The sequence below is a fragment of the Tinamus guttatus genome, unplaced genomic scaffold, assembly GCF_059628265.1.
Source record: "Tinamus guttatus ecotype Peru unplaced genomic scaffold, ASM5962826v1 Tinamus_guttatus_pri_ptg000013l, whole genome shotgun sequence".
Taxonomy (NCBI): Eukaryota; Metazoa; Chordata; class Aves; order Tinamiformes; family Tinamidae; genus Tinamus; species Tinamus guttatus.
The window spans coordinates 13503-28137 of record NW_028288547.1 but is presented as its reverse complement, the minus strand read 5'-3'; the positions used below and the strand labels follow the sequence as shown (position 1 = coordinate 28137).

At 45.8% G+C, this 14635-nt stretch overlaps 1 protein-coding gene across 1 annotated transcript; it reads right to left on the bottom strand.

Moving 5' to 3' along the window:
- Positions 1 to 245: 245 nt before the first annotated feature.
- Positions 246 to 938, bottom strand: CLDN14 (claudin 14). Its single transcript, XM_010227381.2, has one exon. It carries the CDS (start codon positions 936 to 938, stop codon positions 246 to 248), a length of 693 nt encoding a protein of 230 aa, XP_010225683.2.
- Between the last annotated feature and the right edge of the window lie 13697 nt (positions 939 to 14635).

The window sequence follows — 14635 nt, the reverse complement described above, 5'->3', positions numbered from 1 at the left end:
GATAAGGTCAAAACATTGCAGTACAATATCAAATACTGGCTAAACCATACTATAACCCACACACACCTCCCCGGCACGTGCTGTTCGGAGCGAGCAGGGCTGCGCCCGCGCGCTCGCCTGCCATGGTGAGGGAGGACGACGCCAGCAGCAGCGAGCTTCGCGTGGCGAGCGGAAAGCCACCCACTCCGCGGTGCTTTATGCCGACACAGGAGCGACGGCACAGCCATGCGCCAGCCAACGGGAACTCACACGTAGTCCCTTAATCTGTAGCCGCTGTGGGAAGCGGATGCCCGCGAGGACGCGTGGCCTCCCTTGTAGGCGGCTTGTGGCGCGCTGGAGGCGGCAGCCCCGCGGGGCCGCGGTGGGTCGGGCGCCGCTGGGCAGCTCGCGGCGCAGAGCAGCACGCCGCCCAGCACACTGAGCGTGGCGGCAGCGAAGCCGAGGTAGATGGCTTGCCCCATGTTGTACTTGATGCCACCGGGCGCCGTCGGGCTGTAGAAGTCGGCCACCACGTTGGCCGTGGTCCAGGCGACGGGCAGCAGGCAGAGGAGGCCGGCCGAGGCGAAGGCGAGCCCCGCGGCCAGGGCCGCCGGCCTCTTGGCGCCGGTGCCAGCGGCGCAGCGCGTGCAGTCCATGCCCACGGCGGCCAGGGCGCACCCCAGCATGGACAGGGCGCATGAGGCTACCATCAAGGCGCGGGCAGCGCGCAGGTCCGGTGGCAGCGCCAGCTCGGAGCGGTGCCCTTGGCACTGGTAGACGCCGGTGCTGTACCACACGCACTCCATCCAGAGGCCTCTTGCATAGGCCACCGCCGTGAGGATGGTGGTGCCCGTGCGTGCTGCACGCCGCCAGTGCGGCAGCAGCGTGGCCATGAGTGTCCCCAGCAGGCCCAGGAGGCTGAGGAAGAAGCCGAGCAGCTGGAGGGCCATGTTGGCCATGGTGACGCTTTCCCTGCTTCCTCTTCCTAAGAAAGTGCCTCCATCTAAATTCCTTTGGAAAGCCCGGGCTTTTCTTGGAAGAGATGCAGCTGTTTTACTTTGACACCTTCCGCTCCCCTAATAAAAGGTAATTGAGGGAAAAAGAAGTTAATGATCGCCCAAATGTGCTGCTGCCCTAGCCAGTGAGGTGCTTTCCACGAGCAGCGAGTGCAGTAATTAGCATAGTTATCGCTGCTAATCGTGTTTTTTGTGGAAGTAATGGGAAAGCAAGCTTCCCTCTTCGCTTATATAAACAGTCTTCTGCTGCCCGCTGGGAAGCAATCTCACCAAAACTTATGAAATGGAAAAGGAAAAATATTCCAAATTCAAATATTCTCCTTCCCAGCAGACTCTTCAAAAAAACAAACATGATTTCCTTTCTAAAGCAGAGAATTAGCTAGTGTTAACACTTGGAATGAATGAGATTTATAAAGTAGGGGACTGCAGGTTGCTTTACATGATGAAAACATTCCCAGAAGGTCATAGCAGGACTACAAAAACAATAAGGTTGTATTTGCTCAAGCTAGGGAGCAAAGAGAGTGATTTAAAACCTGTGGAAGAGGATAACAAGTATTGGATTAAAGTTGCTTTCCTGAAATGCCAGTATTTTTTGAGGTTGCGTTTTAATAAAGCAACTCAAAGGGGAATAATTTTCATTAGCCTCTACAGAGTTTCGGTTTATGATTTGAGGTTGTGGGCTAAATGACAGCATGTGAAACCAGATGTACATCGTGGAGCTTCTGAGGAGCAACACCTTCACAGTTTCATTGCGTATAAATTCTAGCGGAAAAACAAGGAATAGGAACTCTTCCTCCTGTATAAATCGCAGTATAAGTGATCTTTTCCAACGGCTGCCTTGCAAGGTCTGTTATACATCACGCATTATGTGTGTGGGCAGAAACCTGATATTTTAATATATAAAATAACTGTTGCATCAAAATCCAACTTGGAATTCAGGAACAGGAACAAATTCAGGCTCCGATCTTGCAAAGAGCTATGCATGTGCTGAACGCATGTGATTAAGAGAAAGCCTAAGTGTTTGCAGGACTGGGCTTTAGAAGGCAAAGGGAAGAAAAGCATCTGGCAAAACTAATGAAGACCATTAGAAAGCAAAATAACGCAGAGTGACAAAAGCGAAGGCTGGCTTGCATTCCCCCTGCCTCACTAACGAGGCAGGACTGCTGGAGGTGAGTATCAGCGCTGATTTTGGTCTTCAGATGACATCATGGCATTCGCTGATCCCTGCATAACATGAATATGGGATGTCTCTTGCCAGAACAACTCAGAATCTGCCTTGGATGTTGTTCCAAAGGGAAAAAAAAATACAGGGATTATTTAGGCTGGGCAGGGCAGCAATAGAGAGCGGAAGACAAACTCGTACTTACACACATTCTTTTTCATTTGTTCGGAGTGTGTCTGCTATGCACAGACATATAGGGTGGGAAGGAATGCAATATTGGACAGGATCTGTGGAGAAGTACCAGGCCCTTTGACTGCAAGGCAAGAGAAATAACAAGGGCTGGTTTTGCTTTAGCTTGGCTACTTTTAGGAGGCATTTTACTGCTTTGGGGCTCCGTGGCCTTTCAGATACTCTGTACATATGCTCAGACGAAAATAAGCTGTTTTATGCGCTATTCAAAATAATTTGCAAATAGCCAGAAAAATGCAGAAATTTTGATATCAGAAATCATTGCTCCAGGTACATGCCATTGAATCTCTCTGGATTCTGCCAGGGAAGATCCCACTGCAGATTTCTTTCTGTTCATCACAGCTATCACAGGGTATTTGATACAAAGGTTCATATGTTTAAGACAAGCATTGTGTAGAGGAGCACAGCCAGGAGCAACCAAATAGGATATCTCCAGCAGTACCAAACCTAGGATTTCTGTTCTCACCACTTGCTTATGTAAGAGCTCGAGAGTGCTTCAGCTTCTGCCTTTCAGTGTATTTGGTTTTGGCTCATATAGTAAGCATAAGGGAAAATAAACAGTATTTCCCTTTTTACGTTATAGCTTGTTTCCCGTGAAGCTATTGTAGCATCTAAGCATGGCACATACTTAGGAGAATTTATTTTTATGATATTGCTCCAGGTCCTGGGAGAACTATATGGACATTTGAGGCACCGCAAGAGAGTGGGAAATTTATCCAGGTCCCACGGGAAATCTGCAACTGAATGGGAAATGGAACCAGGGCCTCCTGTGACCCCATCCCAGGTCCTAACCAGAGCACCATCTTTCAAATAAATCCCAGGTCTCCTCAAACTCCGCCATCTCTCCCTTGATATTTTTCCCCATGTATGTCTGCAAAGACGAGGAGCCCAAGACTATGCTCTGCCCAATTCCTTAGTCCATGCATTATACCTATGCATTGCACACCATTCAGAGCAGTGCTCTAGGTTACTCTTGTAAGCAAATAGGCTTTCAAGGTCAGGCATTAGGCTTTGCAGCTAATCCCAGAGAGAACAGCATATAAAAGGTAAACGTGATTTACACCACCCTTCACAGGAAATGGACTTCCATTTTAATGGAGGTCTGAATACTCTGGGGCTTGGCAGCAGCTATTTTTAGATATCATTAAGGTGCTATTTTTAAACATTAGCTATTAAAAGCCTTCTAATTTGGGAAACTGGGTGTTAATTAGCTGTACTTGCTTGACATCATGTTTTCCATGTACCTTTCTTAGTGGATGCCAGCTGCCCCTGGCATTCAGTAATGCTTTAATTGCTGCAGAACAATCTTCTGCTCTTTACTTAAGCGGCAAAAACAACAATAACTCAACACATTTATCTCTAAGAACATCAATGGCCTTGTTACAATACCTCACCTTACACCTTCCTAAGCGGTGGCGTCAGGAACAAGACTATTACCGCAGTATCAGGTGAGCGGCTGGTTGAGTGTTTCTTGTGAGTTAAAACACAAGAACCAAACCAAGCCACCTTCCTGCATGGATGGTGTTTGCTATTGTTCTTTCAGAGAACACAGGCCAGCATTGGACTGAGCTGAGCTGGGCAGTGAGAGAGCCAGAGGCAGCTTGAGGAGGTGGCAGAGAAGGCAGCTCTCGCTGGCAGCGAAGGAGAAGGCTACTAAAAGACTTCTCACTCCTGTAGGGAGACAGTGGTGTTACTGCCCTGCACCCAGTCGCCTTGGCGGACAGGAACCGCCTACTCAGACTAAGTTGGCAGTTTGGACGTCTCATCTCAACCTCTTGCTTGCTCTGGCAGAGCCCTGCTGGCCCTGCTGCTGCATGCGGTGCTCATTCCCTGGTGCCCCCATTAGCCACAGGGGTGTCTGCCTGCACCCCGCCAGTACCGACACAAGCAACACTGGCAGATCTCATGGGTTCTCCTCCAAGCCGGTCATCTCAGACACATTGTTTTGTCTACATCCACTCGGTGCAATTTGGCCTAGACTGGCAAGAAACTCAGTGCTGGCTCCAAGCTGAACCCGTGCAGCAGACCTGGTTTGATTAGCATTGGTATTTTGCTGGCATACACCAAGTGATGGATCCCAGTGTTAAGACCCCATAATTGGACCATGAAAAGAGCAGGTCAGATGCATGTTTAGTCTTCATGGCATATTCCATCCGAGCACGTCACAGTTGTAAAGTAATGTGAAAATTTGTGTAGAGAGACTATGAAACATTTGAATTTCCTTGTTCTGCCAGCTCATGCTGGCTCTATTTTTATGGGCACAAGGGTTGGAAAACCAACCTTTCCATATAAACTTTTGTTTTGTCTAGGGCTGGTGTGATATAAGAACAGCTATAGCTGGGATTGATCCATGGTGGCACGTTACACTGGGCTCTACCACAGCTGTGGTAGCCTTCTGAGACATGTCTCCAAATTAAGCCCTAATTAAGGGGTAGAAAACAGTGTCACTAATCTGAGTATTTACCCAGGATTAAATAACAGATGCATGCTTTACTGCTGTCTCTTTCATTGTTTCTCCTTTTACTGTTCCCCCACCCATATCATTCTTATCCTTTTACTTCTGTTCTCTCCAAACCCTTTCTCCAGATCTGTGAAATGCTTCTTCTCATGCAGATTACGGCTGTGGTGCCTCATCCCCGGGTTGCAGAAGGTTCTGCCAATGAATTTTAATTCAGTGATTTCTTTATTTCTACAGTGTATCCTTACTTACCTTGCAAAGTTTTCACTTCACATCCTCAAATCCTTTACTCAAAATCTCAAATTTCCTCAAAAACTCTTAGAATTTCACAATTTCAGTCTCTGAGGTGCAAAGTGATGAGAATAAATTCTGCTTTCTGGAGCCCTTAAGTGTATATGCTCATTTCACATGCTTGTTTGATCCTTTTTAATCCTACGTAGTCTGAATTCGTGAAGTGGGGCATACGTCTCAGCACCGGCCAGATCAGAGCTTTAAGGTACAAGCATGTCCCACTTTGCAGGACAGCAAGGCAGCTGCCCATTGCTAAATGGCAAGCCTGGCTACTTCCCCTCACCACCGGGCCACTCAAACACTGACTTTTTCTGAAATGTTTGGTGGGTACTTTTCAGTCAGTAAGAAGAGATCCCTCCATACATTGGATGTGGGTGGGTAGATCTGAAGGGGAATAAGGCCTGCAGGGTTCCCAGCAATTTTTTTTTTTTTTTTTTAAAGAAGAGATTAGGAAATCAATAAAAGTTTGAAAGGCACATTGTAACCAACCCTGATCCAACACCTACTCTCTTCTGTGAACTAAGTCCTAAGGCAAAGCTGACACTGATCACCATAGCACAGCTGCAGCTCTGCCAGATGTGCAAGAGGAGCATAAACCCCTTTTCGGATTGACAAACCTTCCAGAAATTTCCATGTGTTGAGCTGTTGGTCTTTACTCAGTCTTGTGCCATCTCACTGCTTTCTCCTACCAGGACTGGATCCTTGTCACACGCACCAGCATGATCTTTTTGCATAGCTTTTATAGGATCGTTTTTCTAAGGGTGCTGCAAGCTGGCAGAGCTTTTTCCATTCTTCTTTTTTGTTGCTTCTGCATGAGATCAGTCATACATTATCCCCCGACCAGTTTCTGTTCTGTTGATCTCGGTTGTAAACAGTCTTGAAGAGACTCGGTATCCCTTGCTATCACCTCTATCCTCCAGCAAGCCATAGGGTCCTGCAGGGAGTGGTTGACATGTCAAGTGGGATGAAGGGCCAGGAGGGCTGGTGCCACCTTCCTGGGCCTGCTGGAGGTGCCTGAGAGTAGCTGGTCCCCTCCCCAACATGCTCCAGGAAGGCACCTTGTCTTGGGTTGCCTGATGCCAGACTCTGGAGACTGGGACTGCACCGTGAGGCAGGTTTTGCATGGGGTCAGTAGATGAGGCACTCTCTCCAGAAATGCTATGTGTAAGCATGTATATGTTTCCAAACTTGTGTGTACTGATCTGTGCATCCGCAAACTGTAGAATGACAACTGCACCACCAAAACTGTTCATCTGCACCAGAGCTTTAGAAGAGCCTGGTGGTTTGGGGTAGCTTGAGTTTTGGGTGCTCAGCTGGAGATGCCTTCAAGAGTTCAAATCTATCAGGTAGTCCGGTCCCTACTTAAGCCCTGACTAAGAACTGGGAAAGTTAAAATCATTTGTCACATCTGTAACCGAATCTCAAGGTCCAACCATAAAATCTGCCCATAAGAAACAAAGGACAAAAATATCTGAGAGCTAAGCTGTGATTATATAAAAAAGATCATTGTTTTCAGGCAGAAAGAGACATGCATAGTTATTTGGTGGCAGATGAACAAAAGCTCTTGTGCTTGGTCCACTTGTGGCTCATGTGCTCTGAGTTTTTGCTGAATGCAGTTAAGGTTGCTGGTTTTAATGATAATAAACATCCATGATGTGGTAGGGGTACCTCTGTATCATATAACATGGAGGAAGGTATGATGAATGGTACATTTACAAAAAGTACTTCATACAGTGTGGCTACTTAATATCATAATAAATAAAGGATGGGATTAATGTCTTAAAAGAGCATTGTAACAGCTATACACTTTAAACCATAATTTCTTATAGCAAGTCTCTACTTCCACTGAAGTTGTTTTACTGAAGCTAAAGGATGTTTGTTTGCCTATGGGACACTGCTAGATGAGTAAGCTTAAGATGTTGGAAATAATAGACTCTTATGTGTTGACTGTGGCTTTGGAAGAAACTGTGTTGGAACTGTCTGGGCGATCTTAATTTGGCTCCTTCTGCATACACATTATGAAGTAACGTGTATGTGCATGATAAAATACCTTTTCTTCTCTACAGCCCATCCCTCACTCAGCCCTGAGTGATGGATTATATTCAGAGAAGGGGGATGGACGAGGCTGCTGTCAGGGAGATTTTACCCACCTTCAGCCACAAAGTTCCTGCGGTCTGTTGGGCAAATCATGGAATCCATTTTTGTCTTCAGGGGGTACCAGGCGTGACAAGCATAATGATTAACAAATTCAGTAGGAAAAGAGACCACATAATGTGCTAGCAAATAGTACCGTGAAAGGCAGGTGCCTGGCTTCACTTGTTAAGCTCTAAATACCGAGTAGCCTATCTGATTGTTTCTTTTTTCCTTCTCCACATGTGAATTGGAAATAATTTAAATTGAGAGTAAATTCATTAATGTTTGAAGCAGCGAAGAACTGCAGTGAGACCATTATTCTATACTTAATATAGCTGGAAAGCTAATACACAGGGAAAAGGCAAGATAAGAGTTCACCTCCATGTTTGCTGAGGGATAATTTGCAGGACTTATGCATTGGTACGCAACAAATTTCTGTAAAATAAGGAAACATGGGAACTGGAACTCTACGTGTTCATGTACCAGCGTCCTAGGGGACCTTTTTCTTCCAGAACGAAAGTAGCCAAATCAACATCAAAATATCTCCCCATAGCTTAGCGTTTGAAACAACCATATGCTTTTTTGGAACACGATCCGCTGGCACCAGGGGAATGCTGCGTGTAGCCTGAGCTTTTATCAGGCCTCCAGATTAACAGGCCACCACATCTGCGGGGCAGGCTGCAGCCCCAGTGACGCAGAGCGGGCTGGGGGTTCTGCGCCCTGGAGGATTCCTGTCTCCTGCCCTTAGCTGGCAAATAAATCGCCGCCCAGTCGGATTACAAAAGCCTAATGGCTAAAACAGAGCATTTGTTACCCGGGAAGGCGGGGAGATGACGGCGCCCCATTACCCCGAGCGGCAGAAGCCTTTGGGCCGGGCTCTTAGCTGGTGTAAATCGACGTCCCTCCGCGGAAGGAAGCGAGTGGAGCTACATCAATTTACGCGGCCGCAGCGTTTGGCTCCCGCGTGCCGGGGAGGTGGAGGCTCGGAGCGCTGTTCCCCCGGCGCGCACGTGTGCACGTCGCCCGCTGCCCTCTGCGTCCAAGTTGCTGCGATTTATGACCAGCGACGGCTGTGCTTGCAGAGCCTGCCAGGGGCACGAGCGCTCCCCTCGCGTTATTCTTGGGCGATCTTGCCCGGACCCTTCAGAAATGACTCAAGCCTTGGAGTTCCTCACGTTTCCTGTGGCGGGGGCTCCTCTACAGTCTGCTACACTTCACAGTTTAAAAACACACGCCGAGAGCCAAGCTAAATTCTCATACTCTTTCTCCTAGCCATATTTCCTTGAATCAGTCTAAACAAATTACCTCTTTAATGCATATGTCCTGTAAATATCTCTTGATAGCTATCATGCCTTTTCTATTATCCGTGTCACACCTAGGCTGACTCTCTCTTCCCCTTTTCCCTGCACTGTCATGCTATTGACGTTACTTAATAATGCTTAGAATAGTTTTCAACCCAATTTAATTTCATTTTTTGTTGTAAGGTTGCATGATGTATTGCATTTTACATTGCCTTTGCCCCAGGACAGATTTTCTCTTCAGCCATGACATAAACTGATCTGGAAAAGGGATTGTGCTCTTCAGTCTAGCACAGATCTGTTCATCACTAAACACTTGTGTTTATTGCTCCTGGCCAGTGTTACCCCTTGACACAGTGGTGGCTGCAGCAACTCCTTCCTAATATCAGAACCATTTTTTGTTAAAGATTGAAGTTAAATTTACCAGACTGCCATCACAGAGCATAACCTCTTAGACGGCGGTACCTTTCCAGCTTTCCTCCCATTCCCTGGATTCTTTCTCGCCTTCCAGAAGTGATGGCTAGACGCGCAGCCGGTCCTCCCCTCGCTCCCCCTGCCTCTGGACACCGGCCTGGGTGCGAGAGCAATCCTGCGTGGAGAGGCTGGGGCTCGCTTATTGAAAGATCTAAGGGGAGAAAATATGCACCAGCGCGAAATCTGAAATAAGATCTGGGCTGCCGTGCTTCACTCAACAGTCACGAAGGGGAAGAGCTGGGGGAAGGGAAATGCCATTTGCTGGTCCCGATCTAAGCTGGCTGGAGTCAGCGGGAAGGCCACCAGTGATTTACGGGCACACTGATTCAATGTGCTTTTCACCTCACCAGCCTGTCCCGCTCTTGGCCCAGGGAGCTTCCATCCCAACCGTTTTCAGTTGCTTGGGGCTTCGCAGTCTGCTCACTTTTTTATTTTATTTGTTTTGTACTTTTGTTCCCTTACTTCCACCGAGGAAGATGCCCGGGCAGATCTATGTACACAGTCCCTGAGCAGTCTATCTGCTATGCTGGTGTATGATGCCCAAACCAAAGCAAGCCCCGAGGCTCCAACACAGGTGGGTCAACTCGCTGTGCGTGTGCCCATCAGGCCCCGGCGCACGCTCAGCACGTGCAGCCCACCTGGGGCACGGGAGCTGGCTGCACACTTGTGGCACGCTTTGCCTGCATCCTTTGGGAAGTGCGGAGCCTCAGGAGCTCCGTGGGTCTGGGCAGAGGAATGCTCGCCTTGGTGTCTTCTGTGCTGCCGAAAGGATCTACAAAATTGATCTTTTCTCCAAAATGACTTCTGAAAATAGGACAAGAGGAAATGGCCTCAAGTTGAGGGGAGGTTCAGGTTGGATGTTAGGAAGAATTTCCACACGGAAAGAGTGGTGAAGCATTGGAACAGGCTGCCCAGGGAAGTGGTGGAGTCACCGTGGCTGGCACTGTTCAAGAATCGTGTAGATGAGGCGCTTAGGGATGTGGTTTAGCAGGCATGTGGGGACTCGATGGCTTATGGTTGGACTCAAAGATCTCAAAAGTCTTTTCCAACCATAATGATTCTGTGATTCTATGCACAAAGTGCAGCCTGTTCGGCTTGCCAGGCCCCTGGCTGCTTGGTTGGTGATGCTGCTCTGAGTGGGCTTTGGGACAGACCTTGGGCAGTCCCAAATAAATGGCCAAACCTCCTCATTTTTCTCAGACAATTGGGTACAATAAGGTATTTCTGAGAAAACCAGGTATATGGTGGCCCTGTGGATGTGCCTATAAACTCTATTACAAGCCAGGATCCCCCTTGCTCAGCATCATACAGATGGCACAAGAAGACCAATTCCACAACAACCAACCTGCAGTACTGCTCCACAGCTGCCTTTCCTTGTGCGTGACCGAGTCCTAAGGCCCACTTCTGAGCACACTTTTGTTGATGTAAATGAAAAGCAGTTCTGCAAAAATCCATGCAGAAGGGAGGATACATCAGAACTGAGCCTGCTGAAAAGATATTCTTTGCTCGTAGGTATTTGCCTTGACTTGGGACTTGTAATACACTCGGGGAGATTTCACGTAAAATTTTCAATCTTCACACTTGAGTATCCTAATGAGAGATGTATTTTATTGCCAGACTGGCTTAAGTCTTTTGCTGTTAGCAAACAAGCTGACAGCTGAGTAAGAGAGAGCTCAAGATCCTCGTGGCTTAATACACAATACCTGTGACATTAAGTGTAACACAAAAATTTGCGGAAGCACTGAGTTCAAAGTGTGATCTTCCATTGAGCTGAGCATGTGTCAGTCTTTTCATTGCCATACTTAGACCTGTATTTGTTTTGGTGGCTGTATCTTTGGTCTGGTGTGAAATTCACTCCACATCTTTGACACTTCCATTTGTCTTTCAGTACAACACTAGAATAAATAAGACCATCAGACACAAACTCATTCGTCTTTCCTGTAGCTCTCAGAGTGCTGTAATTATTTAACTTCTTAAAAGTTTCACACTCTTACAACTCTCATAAAGTAGTTGTTTAACTCTTGATATTTTCTCCCCAGCTGTGATGATTCAATCTAGCCTGGGTTTTGAAAGAGTCAGCCAGGAAAATCCCACAGTGCAATACAGCTCATTTATAAGGATCAGCATTTCTGCAATAGCAAGCCTGCACTGCACTCTACATCTGTCTTATCTAAACACTACCATCACATCGTATTTAGGTTTTCACGGTAAGTTAAACCACGACACGTAGATTTGAGAAAGTCATACATCTGGCCTGGAAAGATCATTCTGTATTTTAAACATTTTGCGGAGCAGTTCCATATTATTAATTCAGGTAGAACACATTTGTTTTGGGAGGTTTAATTCTCTTGCCAGCAAGGGGGAAGCACTGTGGTCTTTTTTTTACCACAAAAGTTTTTACTTCTCAAACAAAAAAAACCCTCAAAATTAAGTCAGTGTTCCCTAACTGTATAAATCATAGCCTTTCATAAACATCACAAAAGAATTCTGATGTGAGAATTGTATTAGAACACAGGTGAAATTCCCATTCTTTCCCAGTGGTGAATTTCACCCAAAAGTAAGAAAAGAGCCAGCAGTGATATTTTATATTTCAAAATCAAGCCCTCTGAATTTTAAAGCCAGAAAATTCTCAAGATTAAGATGCCTTTTACAGATATTAAATACCTGATATAGTTTATGTTGCTTATTCATGGTCAACAAGAATACTTTAAAGCTTACATTTAACATAGAAATCTCGTGTATAAACTTCTTCCACTACATATATTTGCTATTGCCTAGCTAGCACTGAAGGACACATACTAACTTTTTAAATTTCCTGACTTTTATGATTGTTCAATTTTGCAACCTTAACATTATTTTGAAACTAGGATTGTGTAAAATTTTCCTCGAGAGACTAAGAGAACTATGTGCTTTTGAAATGTTGCCTTTCTGTAGCTAATTTCCCTGTTTTTTTCTTTCTTTTTTTTTCTTTTTTTTTAGCTGAAAATCTCACAGACAGGAGCAAAATCACAGGACCTCAGCAATAATCAAGTGTGTTTCTAATACCCTGGTGCCTTGACTTTTCCATGTTCGCCGGGCGCTCATTCCAAGGCGCAGGTGTACATCTGTTATGGATCACAGCCCCAGTCTAAAAGAGCACTTGACATTGCTAGAAGTACTCACATGCTTAAGGTGAAGCTCTTCCTTAAGGGCCTTCCTGGTTTGAGGAATATCTTTAGAGATGTTTAAACTTGAAAGGAAATTGAATTTAATTTTCCTATCAATGCATATGGGATTTCAACAGGTGACGAATTACATCTAGCCGCTGTTAGCGTGTGTACTCCCTGAGCATGAATGGGAAATTAATCCTTTCTGTCTATATGGAATCATAAAGTAGCGTAATAAGTAAAAAGAAACTCTGTTCATTTAAAACAAAACACAGATCATTCTTGGTTTGCATCCAGAGTGTTTTGCAACTCAAGTTAAAGATTGGTTTCTGTGCCCATTACTGGTTGTTTTTCTATGGGTGAACAGATGGTGGCTCTTTTATTAGACAGTCTTTGTAGATGAAAATTCCCCCCTTGTGAGGAAGGTTAGCCTAGACCCATGCAATATTTAAGCTCCCTTAAACAGGATTAAATGGTGTCTTAAGTCTTATGCAGGCTCGCTGCAATGAAAGAGGTTCTTACCCCTTGTAAGCTGCATGGGAAATCTGAAAGGAGAAGCGGGCATTGCCCTTCAGTCCAGCCCTGATGAACAGCAGCAAGGGACTAACCTTGGACACTCTACACCTGTCTGTGCTGAACTGCTGTTTTTTACTAACGATTAAAGGGTTAAAGGACATATGATTCTACACTTCGATGTGTTAACTGCAGGAAACCACCTGTATGACCGTGGCTGGGAGCTGCCCTGGAGAAAAGCAATACCTTTTTAAACAAGGGCAAAGCATTTGCACTGCAAAGAGCACAAAAGCTTGTGGAAGCAAAGGTCTTCCAAAGGGCTCATTATCATACAGATGAAAATGATTCACACTGCTACTAGCCCAGTCTTCAAAATATATATGATGACGAGGATATTTATTTAATTCGGAACACAGTTTTGTTTCCTTTGAATATGTGTCTCCCTAAACCATATGCCTATGTCCTTTCATGAGCTGATGAATGCATCTAGTTTAGGTGCTGAAAGGAACAGGGACACTTTTACTGTGTCCCAAAGAATGGAAATATGGTTTCATAGATTTACTTTTCATTCACTTAAGCGCAGTCCAGTTTGCTGCAGATGCTTCTGCAAATATCTGCAAAGGAAGGACCTTTCGGGAAATAGAGGCTACTGATACACTGTGCCCAGCAGCCAGCGCCAGTAGAAATATACCCAGTGTTCTGTATCTCTGTTTTCTTTTCACTCCTGTTCCAGCGCAGCAGCAGATTTCTTTTCCCCGGTTTAGAGGTAAGCGGTGCAATATTCGGTCTGAATGTGCCGCAGCGAGTCCTGCCTTCAGCTGCTGAAAAACCTCCAGGAGGAACGTGTGGTGGCCAGGGTTTTCCTGCCGCTGACAGCAGTGATGGGGAATAGCCTTGTGACCCTGGTCTCCCCACACTGGTCTCCCTGGCTTTGCTCTGGGCAGCAGCCGAGGTGGCTCCGCCGGCTCCCAGCGAAGCAGAGGCTGATGTGGAAATTTTCCCGCATTCCACATGCTGTTGAACTGGCCAGTGAGAGGCCTGGGGCATTGGCAGCTCCTTAAGGTGAGGACAGTAAAAGCAATGGCCATGAGACTGAAATATAAAAGTCAGCCATGTAAGGAATTTTTTTTTCCCCCATTTTGCCAAACTAAAAGTCCTCGCTCAGCTTCGTCCTTTAGTTGCAAAGCAAAAATCAAAGCAATGGCCCCTCTCTCTTCCTCCAGTCTCTCCTAGAGGTATACCACAGCTTGGTCCATATTTTTCTATTTATTTGCAGTATTAGTTATTACAATGGTAAATTTAATCTTCACAGATTTGGCTATTACAGCCTCACTGCCTTATTATTATTAGTCTCAGTACTATTTCTAAAATGGCAATATGCTTTTCAGAGGCAATCACATCTTCCGAGGACTTTATCGGTGCCCACTGCAGGCATGAAAAAAGTCACTTTAGTCTGAGGCTAGTGCAGCAATTAACCCGCTGGTGCTTCCTTGATGCAGTGCCTCGTAATGATGAAAGCTCCAGACCTGCTGGCTCCAAGGAGTTACTTTTACTGTATCAACTTTTCACATGTAATAAAAAGTATATCCACATGAGAAATCGAACTTATCTATGTACCCCCAGGTTTCAGAGAGCAAAAGGCTTCTAAACCAAGTGATGTGATTAGGAGAAATAAGGAAATGAAATCACTTAATGGGAATGTGCATTGCGTAGAAGGAATCAATAAATAGTTCCCAGGAGTTATCAAGGGCTGTTTAATGCCTTTTGGACCTAAAGTATCTAATCCCTCCCCTTTCTGTTTTATTTGTCCTCCATTCTATCGCAGAGCTGGAATATCATGCATCCTGTGAAGATCACAACAGCTGCTCAGTCCCAAGACTCAAGGTACAGTGAAAGGGTCAAGTTTTCTTTATGTT

Excerpts from the sequence above, each read along its gene's own strand:
- CLDN14 (XM_010227381.2), bottom strand. The coding sequence starts at position 938 with ATGGCCAACATGGCCCTCCAGCTGCTCGGCTTCTTCCTCAGCCTCCTG.